At 30.7% G+C, this 15337-nt stretch overlaps 1 protein-coding gene across 2 annotated transcripts; it reads right to left on the reverse strand.

Annotated features, from left to right (window-relative positions):
- Nucleotides 1–351: 351 nt before the first annotated feature.
- LOC149741505 (N-acetylneuraminate (7)9-O-acetyltransferase-like) lies at nt 352–13300 on the reverse strand. Of its 2 annotated transcripts, XM_089892749.1 has the most exons (19): nt 13088–13300; nt 12198–12294; nt 10567–10690; nt 10072–10110; nt 9725–9787; nt 8986–9027; nt 7910–8036; nt 6603–6802; nt 6154–6278; nt 5501–5668; nt 4901–5099; nt 4393–4512; nt 3609–3780; nt 3054–3157; nt 2423–2577; nt 2039–2129; nt 1656–1733; nt 1380–1472; nt 352–952 (listed from the first exon to the last, which is right to left on the reverse strand). In XM_089892749.1, exons 1-19 carry the CDS (start codon nt 13215–13217, stop codon nt 668–670), a joined length of 2412 nt encoding a protein of 803 aa, XP_089748875.1. In that variant the 5' UTR covers nt 13218–13300; the 3' UTR covers nt 352–667. The 2 variants fall into 2 exon arrangements, with proteins under 2 accessions (XP_089748875.1, XP_089748885.1); XM_089892759.1 differs by lacking the exons at nt 352–952; nt 1380–1472 and adding an exon at nt 1568–1606.
- Nucleotides 13301–15337: the final 2037 nt, after the last annotated feature.

The following is a 15337-nucleotide window of genomic DNA, read 5'->3' on the forward strand; positions in this document are numbered from 1 at the left end:
GGAGAAGATGGGACACCTTTAGCACATAATGTCCAAATATCCTGATCGTGTTTTAAACAGTCAAAAACGGTTTATGGGAGTCGTGAGGATACGGTTTTGTAATTCTTTGAATGTTCTTTGTTTACTACCAAATGTGACGGGAAAATAGAATGAAAAGGTGTCCCAACTTCCCCCACTCTACTATAATATCAAACTATTTAGTTAGTTCTGTTTATCGACACAAACAAATAGCTAAACTTACTGTAAATAAACTACAAATTTCCTAACTAAATGTCCAAAACAATAATATTTAAAAGTAGGCTATATTTATACCTTTCTAACCTTTTGTACCGAACACCCAAATCCAGCGTGTGCAAATATACGATTATTTTATCTGACTAAACAAAAACCATCTAAATTGAATTAAACAATCGAGTTCATAAACCACGCGAAAATAAAAATCCAAACAAAAATCGTAAAACCAATACAAGAATAAAACTGAAATTAACTACACAGTAAAAAATGCGAAAATATTTAAAATACCGATACAGTTTGAAGGTAACGACGAAATTCAAGTTCGTAAAAGTGCATTTGTTGAATATGCTTCTTTACGCATTTGAGTTCAAATTCATTTGCATTGAATGTGCCTGTGTTATTCGAGTTTGGTCAAAATTCCAGGCGCGCACAGTTACACGCGCGGGCTGGTATTTGTAAGATCCGATATTAACATAAAACAAACCAACACGGCCGTTATAACCAGAATTTTCGCGCACACCGTCTTCGTGTCGGCTGTTTTTGCCGGGCCGACCAAATACTTGGCGAAAGTACCGGTTAAAGCGCTAATTTCGTGCGCTACGCATACGAATACGAATGTGCTTACTAATAAGTTTAACATAGGCCATTGAGGTGATGTTATAACAAGGATTCCCTTGGTATCTGCTGCAAGCCATATGTGGTACTGCCCGATGAATAACTGGGAAAATAAACTGATCTCAAGATGTGCTTACGTATAGTACTGTGGGGTAATACGGTACACCATAGGGGCGACGCGGGACACTATTGTTTAATTTTTTTTCCGGTTTTGGTAGTAAACAAAGAATATTTACACAATATTATAACTGTAGCTCCCCTCCACCAAGACTTTAAAAGATAATTGTAAATTTAAAACACAATGAAAAAAAATGCAATTTAGGTGCGAATACTATCCCGTCTTACCCCACAGTACTAGAACAAAAATGTTTTAGTTATGCTTCCAAATTTTAATTTTTTTTATTTTTATTAATATTTTACTAAAAAAAGATTAATTTAATAACTCACCAAAGTGTATAATAATTACCACACAGTATTACGAAACAATAACAACTAAAATATATTCGCAATCAACCATAAACAAAAATTACCTCTAAAGATATTTTCCCGAACCAAGCAAAGAAAGAGCTGTAACCTGCTCTCAGATAACCAGGGATATTACGAATCAAAATAAATGCACTTATCTGGAAGTAAATTAATTTTAGTTAGGAAAAATATCTGGAATTTGAAAAATATAAAAATAGTTTATAAAATTTTTTTGGAAATATAAAAAAAACTAAATAAGTTTTGTTATTTAAATTAAAATAAATGCACTTATCTGGTAATTTTTTTTCTGGTAAAAAATGTTTTTATGTTTATAAACTTACAGGAATAAGCGATGCAAATGAATGAACTTCGTTACAGCTCTGTTTGTCACTGCATTGTAATGCCCATACCGAGTAAAACTGAAAAAAATAACAAAAAAAAAACGATGTTAATTGTTAAAAAAAAAAGAGCGATGTTAATTGTGTCAAATATTGGATTTAGGTAATAACGGCAACCCAACTTCCTCCACAGTACTATAAGAAAAAATGTTTAGTTTGCTTTTAAATTTAAAAAAAGTTATATTTTATAAAAAAATTAATAAAGTTGTGTTTTGGAACAAAAAAATTAAAAAAAGTTTTGTTTTACTAAAATAAAATAAAAGTCATATTTAAAATAAAAAAGTTATTACCTTATTCCAAGCCAGTTTAAGTTACATTCAACTTACCAAAGTGCATGAAATAGAAGCAGTCACTGCAATTAATGAAACTTTGGTTGAAAGTAAACAACCTTGCCTCGAATCATCAACAATTGATAATCTGTTAATTGTAAATCGTTATTAACACACATATATAATTTTTTTTAATAAAACAACAAGTATTTTCAAAAAAACTTGCAAACCTAAATAAACATTTTATATAACTAAACATAATTTTTCAAAAAAAGAAACTGCAAAACTAAAAATATATTTAAACTAACTAAATAAAAACTTTACAAAAAAATGCAAAACTAAATAAATATTTCACAAAAAAACTGAAAAACTAAATAAAAAAAACATTTTACAGAAACTGCAGAGCATGATTAATTCTCAATGTACATTTATTTACATTACCTCTTGAGGATAATGTATCCGAATGCAAATACAGCTCCATGTAGCATGGCAAACCTATCTAAATGACATCGAAACCACCATTCTCGTACCATGCCTGGTGGTAACTCAAATAAACGAATGACCGGCCACCAGGAAAACATAGATTCAAACAACTCCTGGAAGTAAATATGTACATGAGAAAATGGGTGTCTGATATTGGAGAATCTTTTATGCGAAAAACGAGGTTTTGTATGAATGTAACTTGCTTTATCTTTATGTGACGGAAAACGAGTTGTTTTATCACTAATGTTGGTTTCATACACATTGTTCTGTGCCAGATTTTACGATTTATGTAACTTTGCGGACATGTTTTGTTTTTATATTCTACTAAAATACTTGTTAAAAATTTAATTTTGTACAATCTTACAATTTAGAATTTTTAATATTAAAAGTTTGCCAAGCTGTCCTACAGGCAGGAATAAAATTGGAAAACATTGCAATAATATTTCAAAAAAAAATTTCACTGAAAAAAAATCCAAACACCTAAAAAAATATTCCAAAAATATTTAAAACAAAAAAAAACTGCGAATATTCTAAACAAAACAAAAATATCTACCAAGAAATATTATTTAAATCTATAAGTAACATATACCTGTGACAGAAACACAAGCACTATAGTGAACAGTAGAAGACTTAACTTGGCGCACATTACGAATATTGGGGAGGTAAAAGTAACTTCCTTTGTTTCGCCGTCACCTGGTATGTAAAAGTGTCATTAAAGTGGTATGTAAAAGTAATAAGTTTAAAATTCAATGTGGTCTTTTGGTAAAAACTAAATTTGCATGTGGGCTGTTGCATCTTAGTAAAAAGTAAAGTCATTGACCAGAAGCATCTGTGATTTGAACATTCTGAAATCTTTACAATTTTACAATTGAGAAAATTTTACAATTTACAACTTAAATTTTTAGAATTTTCATAATTGTCTGATATTTACTAAGCATTTGTGAAAAGCCTAAAAAGGTCCAGACTGCAAACAATTAAACAAATAATACTTCTACTTAGACCGTTTTGGACAAACAAGACAAAAAAATTAGAGGAGATGTTTTCTTACCAAAAACTTTACCAAAAACTTTTTTTTATTTGGGGGTTTGTAAACCCCCAAACCCCCCTGTCTACGCCACTAGTTATTTTTATTCATTTAACTTACTTAAAGTTGTTTCTTTATTCGTAGCAACCATATATGCTCTTGGCCACAAAGCCATGAAAAAGTAAAGCACAAGAAACCAGAACGAACACATGGGAACAAAGTAATAGAACTGGTACGAGCGATCCATGGTAAGACACAACATTACAGTGAGGAAATTTAAACGAAACATCACCTGCGAAAATATATGTAATATATATATATATATATATATATATGGGAATATATTAATATATAAATATGTATAGTAAGGTGGGGGAATATGGGACACCTTTAGAACATAATATCCAAATATCCTGATCCCGTTTTAAACAATTAACAACAGTCTATGGGAGTCGTGAGGATATAGTTTCATAAATCTTTGAATATTCTTTGTTTAATACCAGGTAGGACGAAAAAATAGATTGAAAAGGTGTCCTATCTTCCCCCACCCTACTATATGTATATATTGCCTGTTTTAATCAGTAAACATTGGCACCATATATATATATATATATATATATAGACGCCAAACCTGGGGTGGCAGGGTAGGCAGGCCAAACTTGAAATTGTCTGCACTAGATTAATCAGTAAACAATAGGAATTAAAATACTAGATATATAGCACAGTATAGTATAGTGCTATATTGTGTCTAATTATTTGTGCCTCCCCTGCATTTTTAAAATTTGGATATATATATAAATTATAATAGCCTTGATTTTAAAGTAAAGAAAAAAGGGATTTTTGAAACCTAAATTTGTTTTATTTGATTTATATAATAAAACTGTTGTATTAAAAAGCATCTTACCCCAAAAACTCGATGTACCCCAAAGTCACCCTTGTTCCAGAAGTAGGAAAAGTGTCCGTACCCGGTCATGAAGAGATACATGGCTACCAGCAAGCGAACATGCATGTATATTGGTACGTTCTATTAATTTGTTCAAAAATTTATTAAAGTAAATATTTTTTTTAATAATTTAATATAACATGAAATTATTAATTTAAAATACCATTAAATTTATTAATTAAAAAAAAATATAAAATTTATTAATTTAAATACTTTTTGATTAATTTGAAAAACATGAAATTTTATTGATTTAAACTTTTTTTGGTAATTTAAAATAACATGAAATTTATTAATGTAAATAATTTTTTTATTAATTTACAATAAAATCAAAGTTATTAACTTAAAATAACATGAAACTTAATAAAGTAAATAATTTTTGATTAATTTAAAATAAAATGAAATTTTATTGATTTAAACTTTTTTTGTTAATTTAAAATAACATGAAATTTTTATTTAACACCAGCCTTACCACAGAAGCCCCTGTAACGTGGTAAATAAGAATAACGAGTTGCATCCACCCTTTCCATTCGTCTGTTTGGTCCCGATTCAAAAACACTGGTTGTTTTGTTGAATCAATTCCAAATATACCAAGGAAAACAATATATAGAAGGGGTAAGAAGAAACGTGTGTTCGTGTAATGCTTGTTGGACTTCATGAAAACATCAGTCCTGTGATGTCATAATTGAAATTGTTATTTAACATGTTAGTAACACTGAATGGGAATTTAGTTGAAAGTCATTTTTTAAAGCGAATTTTTTTTTAAATAAAATAAGCAATATATATATATATATATATGTGTGTATTGTATACACACTTATTTTCGTTTGATTTTATTTGTACTTTAAATGTCATTTCTAAAACTAAAAGAAAGAATGTTCAATAAAATGAACAATATATATATATATGTGTTGAATAGCCTCTACACTTATTTTTGTATTTAAAACTAATTGTATCTGTACTTTCAAAAGAAAATATATACTTTTTTGCAATAAAATTTTTTAAGAAACGCCCCCATTTTTTAAGAAAACAAATTCATAACTAAAAAAATGCGCTACCCATTTCAATATACCTGTCGCATATGTAGAAGTAAAATAATATGAGTGACATCTTAGCAGCAGCATACGTAAGCTCTGCTATGATATTATGGATGCTGTCTTTGTTTTTGGCTACCTCATCTTCATTGGTTGGGGTGGGTTTACCAATGCGTTGGATTCGAATTCCAACAGCCAGGAGAATACTGTTAGGGAGTAAAGCGAGTTAAATGTAAGAGCGTATATTGCGTGACATAGTGAACAATTTTTGGCTGTTTTAAGAATTAAATTTGGTTTAAAATAAAGTTTGGATTCGAATTCCAACAGCTAAGAGAATGCTGTTGGGAGTAAAGCAAGTTAAATGTAAAAGCGTTCACTTGTATAAAATGCATGCCATAGTAAAAATACTCCCATAGACCGTTGGTAATTGTTTAAAACGCGATCAGGATATTTGGGTATTTGGTGCTAAAGGTGTCCTATTTTCCCCAGCCTAATATACCGTCGGGTACTATGTGATTATCCCATACTATATCCCATATTTCTCAAATGTGTTTTAAACAATTAACAGCGCCCTTTTAAAGTCATAAGGCTACAATTATATAGTTCTACAAATAAAAAAAATGTCCCATCTTACCCCAACCTATTAAACGCATAGTTAAAAGTATTTTAAACTAGCATATGTGATACTCACAATATAAATCCCAATACTGCCATAATTATCTGGACAATAGTTAAAGGGTCAGGTTTTCTACAGCAAGTCCCATCTGTGGCATGCGTCATTTGGTTGCATAGTAAATTTAAAAGGATACTGACGTCCTGAAGAAAAAAGGCAATTTATTTCTGTTGGTAGCAAAATAATGGGAGGGGGACTGTTACATATTGCTCTCTAGCGACACAGGTGTTTGTGCTGGCAAAAAATGATCAATTAGACTTTTTTTTTTTGAAAATTTGCTACAAGGTTGTAGTTTGATTTTTTAATGATGTCATCTAATTTTGAATGACATCATTAGAAATCTTGTATTTATGTGTAACTTGGGTTTTTAGGTAAAAAATACATGCGGAATTTAGTGAAAAGTTGATTCCTGGTTTGTTGACTGCCTTAAAAAAATAATTTTTTTGCTTTTGACTATGAATACTCACAATATCTGTTATATCTTTTCCCAGGTGTAAGCCATCAACTGATTTACTAATCTTTGCACCAGCCAGATCAGCCAAGGACCTAATAACTGGTATTTTGCCATTTGCATGGAATACTTCCATAGCCACAGCATTGTATTCTGATATCAATTCATTTGTGATGGAGCTACGAGCATTTGAGAGTTTGTTTTCATTTACAGGATCTATGGAATAAAAAAATCATATTGTTTTATAATAAAAAAAAATTTAAAAAATTTTTGAAACACATTTTTTGTAAAAAAAACAAAAAAATCTATAGAAAAAAAATGTCATGTTTTTTTAGGACTTTTAATTATGTCAATACTAGCTTTAACATAAATGCCTACCAAAACTTAAATGTGTTGCCTAAGGAGTAAGGACATATACACACAATGGTGGCAGCATCAAGCCTTGAACCCAGTACTGTATAGTTAACAGGTAAGCACTCTTAACCAATGTAACAAACAGTACATATATACCCACTTTTGTATAAAGTATATAAGGCTTTTTAAAACTGTTTTCATTTTATCAAGAATGAAATTTGCGCAAGAAGAAAAACATATATATCTACATATATACAATATAAGCCTTATATTTAAATTATAATTTCTAAAACTCATTAACTTTTTAGTCATATTAAAAAAATACAACTGATTTAAACTGCTGTTATGTATAAACTATAGAAATAACACAGTAAAGTACAATTATGCAATAGGTAGTATGATTGGTCAACTTTAAACTGTATAAAGTACAAAGTACAGAAATCATTAATTTAATATTGTAGCAAAACTAATACCTTTGTCCAGTGTGTTTAACTACAACTTTAAACTATAGCAAATTTTTTTATTTTCATGCAACATTTTTCATGATATATTCATTAAAAAGATAACCGTTTTACCAAAAAAACATGGCGTTTTACCTTTTTCCACCTAATTAAAATGATAAAGCAGAGGACAAATCTACTGATTATAATTTATGTTTTATTTGCACCTCTAAAAACTTCTTGTCCCACAAGTTGTATGTAAATACTAAAAATAACTGCTATACAGGAAAAAAGCATATGCAAAATAGTAGGCTGGGGAAAAACGGGACACCTTTTCATACTATTTTCTCGTCCCATTTTTTAGTAAACAACAAACATTTAAAGAATTATAAAACTGTATTCTCACAACTCCCATAGAACGTTGTTAATTGTTTAAAACAACATCAGGATATTTGGATATAATGTGCTAAAGTGTCCCATCTTTCCCCACAGAACTATATACCGCCATAGTTATAAAGCAATATCCAACCTTGTAATATCCAATAAACTTTGGTGCCTTTTTGCATAAGGGAGTCCATATTCAATTTTAACTTAGTTAGATTGGACTTAAATCCCTCCACTCCTAATGGTGAACCAGACGTACGTTTCATAGTGTGCTGAAATAATAGATTTACGAAATTAAATTTTAACAGTGTTTCAAGATGTTTTTTCTTTTTTTAACAGTGTTGCCAGAAGTTTGTTTACTTAAGTGTTTCGAAATGATTTTTTTCTATTTTTATGTTGCTGTTATGTTGAACTGTTTTAAAAATTTTGCCAGGTGTTTTTAACTTTTTATCGTGCAGTGTTACCAGATTTTTAGTGTCGTCCTATGTTATTCTAATCTTTTTGTTATTCTATAGTTATCATGCACTATTTGAGGAAATTAAAAATTAAGTATAAAAATTAAATACCTAAGCTTACAGTTAAACTAGCACAAACTAAAAGCTGTATGACTGTATTATTTAAAGAATATGAGGGTTTAATATTTAGACTAACTCGAAAACCTTGTATGGGTTATGAGACTACACCATTAAACTGGTTTAGTGACCTAATTGTTTATGTATATTAGTAAAAACATGCATAAGCACAACTTTAAAGTAGTTTTGTGTGTCTATAGGACAGGACAGGTATACATTTACTAAAAACACAATGGTTTTGTACAATTTTAATAAGAAGTTAAGAACTTTTTCAAAATAGGTAAATTTCGCTCATATAAAATTGATAAAAATGCTTTAAGTCTATTCCTACTCTAATTTCATGGGGGATTGGGTTTTAATAGTGCATGAACTGTGTCACCACGTCACATGTTTTAAATTTCTTATAGTCCCCCACTCTACTATATATAATATATATAAGTAAATGTAATTGTATTGGCACAAATTTATTGCAGTTTTGTGTCCATTGGTATAATACATTTACTAAAAACACACACTTTTCGCACAATTTTACTAGTAACCTATTCAAAGTAGGTAAAATTGTAAATTTATCCCTATCTTAATACTGTGTATAATTGATTAATAATACTGGTGCAGGAATCATACTTTGTGTTTGTGTTATCATACTTACCACTCCAGCAGATTGAAACACCACCATGGGTTTACCTTCTTCCTGTTAAAGAACGAACAATAATCTTAATCGGAACACGAGCACAATGCATATCAACTATTCTAAGACACAATGGTAAGACACCATAATGCTTCTTGGTAACCAACAAAGTAAATAAACAAACCAGGCACATAAGATATAACAGACAAATGATGTGCTTTAATAGTTAATTCCACAAACAGAACACATATTTTGATAGCAGAGTCTAGAAACTTTAACACATGTTATATCTACTGGTACTGGTACAGTGTAATGAGCCAACTCTGGCCTAAATTCTAGGTTTTATAAGAACCTTAACCTCAAAGAATAGTATATGCTGTCAATAACAATATAAATTGAACAGTATGTATATGTATATATATATTCTTAAATACCACTGTTAAAATATTAAGCAAAACATGCGCAGATAATTTATTTTAAAATTAATGAATACAAATATACAAAGTGCCTTTACTTTTTAAATAGAAAGTTTTCAAAAGAAGATTTTACAAAAAGAAACATTTTATAATAGTCTGTGTCGCATGTACTGCCGACTGCAAAATCATAAATAAAACAGTAACCTTTTCAAACCAGACAGTTTAAACTCTAAATTAAACATATTTTGTAGCTTAGGTGTTTGAATGTTTAATGAATGCAAATTATCAACCCAAAACAGTGACTTAACTTATTAACAGAATTAACTATATGAGTTTACACCAACCTTTAACCAGTTGTTATAAAGATCAATTGCGGATGCATTAGGTTCTGGGCGCCACAGGAATTCCTAAAGAAATAACATGACATTGATGTATGAAGTTAAATGAACATAAGGTACATTGTTCTCTGTACAGATATAATGTGTTTTAACCAGCAAGAAAAAGCATTCATATATATTTAAAAACATACTTTTAAACTGTTATTTATTATTATGTGTGACCATGGGTGCCAAGCCTTTTAGAATGCAGGGAAGGCAGAGATGTGCTATCCCGTTTTCCTACACCCTACTATATATATATATATATATATATATATACAAGGAGAAATATAAGTGGATAAAATTTTACTTACCACATTCAAATTTCCACTTTTGAATGGGATATCGAAGTGCTGAGATACATAAAAGTATTATGTAAGCAGCAAGCATACATGATTAATATATATATTATATATATATATATATACTGTCATTACATAAATATATATATAATAGATATAAAGCACGGTCTTACTTACACCACATCTGATTAAAAAATATTCGAAAATTACGAATTACCAGCACAGTTCTTAAACTTAAACGTGGACAAAGTATAAAACACATTAAAAGCCTTATAAAGCAACAACAAAATATTCTATATTATATATAGATATATTATTCTGCATTTTCAATGTGTAGAATAGGGCTAATATCTGTCGAGTCACTCTTTATGCCTACATGCTATATATAGGCCCATACTTTTTGTATAGAAGTGTATCACCCATAACGAACCAAACCCTGTTAAAGACCACACCCATACAGAAATAGAACCCACATTATAGGAGTAAGAAAAATAAGATTAGATTTACCGCTTTTGGAATTTCTTCAAACTTTTCGGAGGAAACAAAATTGACAAATGAGTAAAATAATTCCCTCTGTCGAGAATCCCCAACAAAAGCTACTTTCCGATTTGCCAAACACTTTTCCGCTTCACTGAACAACAAAAAAAAAGAGTTTAATTTAGGGCATGGGCGTAATGTTACAGGTGCCTAGAATGACATTTCTTGTTTTACCACTAAATTTTATATTGTAAAATATATATATTATCCTGGTTCTACATGTCTATACGAAACAAGTCCAATGTATAGGCTACTATATAAGCCATGTTAAACTTAAACAATAATAAATTCCCTATGTTTGAATTATAGCTATGTAACAAAAAATAAAATAATTTTTAAAATGTTACCCACTTCATTTACATTAATGTTTTAACTACACAATTATAATTGAATAGGTGTGATTGTTAAACTGGGCTGTGCTTTAATTGAGGAATATAATATTTATAAATTAGGAATAAATGGTTTATAACTTGTTTTTGCAAAGGTGAGGGGTTATTTTTTATACAAATGAATAAATATATATATAAATATTAAAATATATAAGTTATTCGGCAAGTATTGTTTCATAATTTCACTCATTTTTTTTATTTTATGATTTTTTAGTAAAGTAAGTTGGAGGTTTTGTTGGCATTGTCAAGTAGGGCAGACGTACAACATATAAAAGTAAAGAAGCATTGTAATAGGTCTATGCAGGTAAAATACCCACAATATACAGGTAAAATACCCATTACCCACAATATACAAAATATGGGCTATGCAGATAAAATATTTTTTTTTGTCAAAAATCCTAATTGTTTCAACTTTTAACACTAAAAACCACTCGAATTCATTTTAATAAAAGAATAAATTTCACAGTCAGCTTTATGAATTATTAAACAGACAAGAAATAATTATAGGAGTTACATAATACAGTAGTCTTACAATGCATATATGCACACAAATATCAGATTACTTTTTTTACTAAGACTAATAAAGAGATAATCAAGTCACATGTTATTACTTACTTTATTAGCTTCAACCCAGTGGTCACTAATGGGTTGTTCAAATTATCAGCAATACATAAAAAAATAGAAAAAATCCAAAAAAAATAATCACCCACAAAGTAACATACATGGTAACTCGTAAGCTGGCACGACGAGCTAAACCCATATAATAACGACTGACGTTTTCCGGCCACGCGAGGATAAAGTAAATTACATTCATTCATTCATTCATGCAAAGGGGCCTAACGTGGGTATGTATGCATGTCCTACCTACACCTAATACATAACTTTTTAAAAGTCAAGAGACCCATAGGTTTTAAAAAATAAAAGGTTATGCTGGCGAAAGCATAAACATTTTTTTTCTTGTCGCATTATTTGCTTTTATTTGGGAAATAGACTAATCATTGCACTATCACCACTATATAGTGGTTATTTTAAGACATGCCTACTCATGTTAGGTGCCTATGCCCAAAAACCAACTATAACGATATGCGAATAATTTAGGAAAACTATGTACAGTAACAGCTTGAATGGCAATAACACACAAATTAAAGGTAGTATTTTAACCATATGGCTATAGAGCCCTGGTTTTTCAAAGATGTTAGCATTTGCTCTTACTTTTTCTTATACTTGTGCAACATGCATCCAGATGGTTGCCACACACCTTCATCTAGCCAAGTTCCCCCATCAAGTAATCTTCCACATGTGTCTCCACCTGTGTTAAAATAATAGACAGGTAATCCTATTTCAGTGTACATTTATTAAGACACATCAACCAAATAGTAACATACATGGTAACTGGTAAGCTGCCACAAGGTGTATGAACACCGTGTTATAACGAACAAGCAAGGATAAAGTAAGTTATATTCGTTCATTCATACATTCACCAGCGAATGCTTATACAGCATGCACAAACATAGGACAATTTAAGATAAACATAAACGAAATGAAGGCCAGGTCAGGCAAGTGGCATAACAGTCACTTCGTTCCATAGTTTGCCACACATAGACAGTCACGTAAAAATGAGAGACATAAACATACAATGAAAAGTGACGTAAGTGACCGACTGTAAACACATTATCATTAACATAATTACTTAAATAATAATATGCAAATTTGCAATATATAATTGCCAGTGACTTTTTAATAAAATATTCAGACGCTTTGGTAATTTCGTAGGTTGAGGTAAGATGGTCCATATTTTTATTCTCTTTGAAAAAAGTTTGTTTTTTTTAAGACAAAACTTGGTAATCCTTTAGCTGGTGGCCAAAATTCATGACGGCTCATGTGGAAAATACGGTGACGCAGCACGATTTCGCGCATTTTCCAAGTTAAAAAAAAAATTGGACAGGGGGTATCAGTGAGACCTAAGAAACCTTTTGAAACCAAAATTTTAGGTGGCCAATAGCTAAAGGATTACCCAAAACTCTCATATCACAAAATTTAATACATTTAGTATATAAAATAAAATTGTTTAGATTAGGCCAGGTGTATACTTAGTACAATACCTGCATCATAAAGTTGCATCAGATGAACAATGATCAGAAGTACAACTAACGGAAAAGCAATCTTCTTAAAAGCAGTAATGTTCACATGTTTTGTAACAGAACTAAAAGCCATTTTTATCTTTTCATCCATAGAGAATAATAATTCACATTTCTTGGAAAAACAGCCAGGAAAATATGTAATGTATTAAACACCTAAAATTCATAAAACAGACTTTAAATTTAATGTAGTATGTCAACGGGTAATAATTAAAGAAAATTCACGTGTTATTAACAGCGTAAGTCTCACATGTAACTATAATGTCACGTGCAGCCAAGCCTTGCCAAGCCTACTCAATTGAATTAGACGCCGTTACTTAATCATCAACCCGTATAGGCATCTGCAAACAAACCAGTTAATTCAAAATTTCCTTTGCGCCACTAAGGTATATTTAAATCACAGTTTTATGCGGCTCTATTGGGGACAAATCACAGACTTGTTTATGATTTGTCCGTAGGTTGCTTCGTTGGTTTTTGGTTTTTCTTCGGTTTTCTTCGGCCGCCTTCTGCCTCGACGCAAGAAAAACTATACCATAAGGTTTTATTATGCTAATCTACGTGATGATATAATTTGGTAGCAAATCAGATTTTTAAAAAAATCTGTGTTCCATTTTAAGGTTTAAATTAAGATTTGATATACATATATTATTGCCATGCAATCTAGTAGCAGACTAATGTGCATGAGTTTTTACAAGTTTGAATATCTCATTTACAGCAGAATATTATACGGCGCCTGAAAAGCGTTTCATTGTATAATACAGGTATGTATCGCTTTCGGTTCGTTGTCTGGTTTTCAAAGAATTTATTGGCGAAAGAAAAAACAGTGACCGTTCAAAATTCTAATACAAATATTGAATTTACGAGCTGGCTGACTGAAATGAAATTAAATCAAACACATTGTTACGATCGCGTGTTGGTACGGTGGGTTTATGCCTATGGGATATTGTTTTAATGTTTTGGTGTATATAATTACATTCAAGAACTTATAAAAGTGTACACAAAAAAACGGAAAGCAAAAGATTATAATTAGTTGGAAATATTATTATGTTTATAGCGATTCGGATCAGAGTCCGTGTATAAACATTTTATATACGGACTCTGATTCGGATATATGACATATGGTAAAAGCAAAAAGGGTTATCTATAAATCTAATCGTAAGCCTGGATACTTATGTATTGGAAACAAAGGAGCGCGTAGGAATGAGATTTGGAGTATTGTTGTTACATAGCGTCATCTCTATTGTAAAGCGCTATACGCGTCTCTCTCTGACATAGGGGTCAAAGTTTTGTTGTTTTAAATTCAGGAGCTCGTTATGATTTGGTATTGTTGGCCCGGTTTATAATGGAAACCGAATCGGGTTATGATATTGGGCGAAAGTAGCGAGTACCGCAGCGCATTATTAGCTCACTTAGTCTGCACTCAAGCACACTTCATAAGAACTTAAATAGGCCCAGTACCACATAGTAAATGTCGTCAATTTACGGCAGATCACCAGAACAGGTCATACCTAAACCGCTGTATTAGTTCGAGCAGAAAAAGTTTAGAATTGAGAAATGTAAAATGATATACAGACAGGTCAATAGGACAAATATACTCACCCAAATTGTAAAGCTGAATTGGCCTGGCGGCGGGGCAAGACATAAGATGCATGTATCTATATATTTAAATTCTGATGTATTTTGCTTTGGTATCTGTCTGGTACTGTCATTTTCAGTGACGGGCAGATATTTAGATGATATTTAAATCGACACCAAAGTACTAGTAAGAGCACTTTCAGACACTTTAGACATGACGACGTTCAAGCTATATTTTTTGGTATTCGTTGCTTAGCAATTGTTGTTAACTTGAACTCGAAAATGAACGAAAACAATCCAACGATTTAAATACGTATATGTAAACGTGATTCGAAACAGAAAAATGTCAATTCTAATATAAAAAAAGGGGCACTTTAAATTTTGCTGTACACCAGTACAGAATATTGGCAATGTATCCTGAATTCACATGTATAGTCCAAAATAGCTTACACTTGTAAGTTTCAAGTAGTTTAAATCATTGCGCTACAGCTTTTAGTCAAAGATGAATCATTAACGTTGTAGTTCAATTACCAAGCTAACATTTGCAGTTCAAATTATATACGCGTTACAATACGCCGTCATACAGACAAAGCGCAGATCGTTAGGGCAGCCGACAAAGTAAACAAAGTTAAAAGGTGC

The sequence above is a fragment of the Ciona robusta genome, chromosome 1 (assembly GCF_009617815.1).
Source record: "Ciona robusta chromosome 1, ASM961781v2".
Taxonomy (NCBI): domain Eukaryota; kingdom Metazoa; phylum Chordata; class Ascidiacea; order Phlebobranchia; family Cionidae; genus Ciona; species Ciona robusta.

Excerpts from the sequence above, each read along its gene's own strand:
- LOC149741505 (XM_089892749.1), bottom strand. The coding sequence starts at position 13,217 with ATGGATGAAAAGATAAAAATGGCTTTTAGTTCTGTTACAAAACATGTG. Across the intron at positions 9,788-10,071 it reads AAAGTGGAAATTTGAATGTG|GAATTCCTGTGGCGCCCAGA; the intron begins GTAAGTAAAATT and ends TTATTTCTTTAG. Across the intron at positions 1,734-2,038 it reads CTTCTATTTCATGCACTTTG|TTTTACTCGGTATGGGCATT; the intron begins GTAAGTTGAATG and ends TATTTTTTTCAG.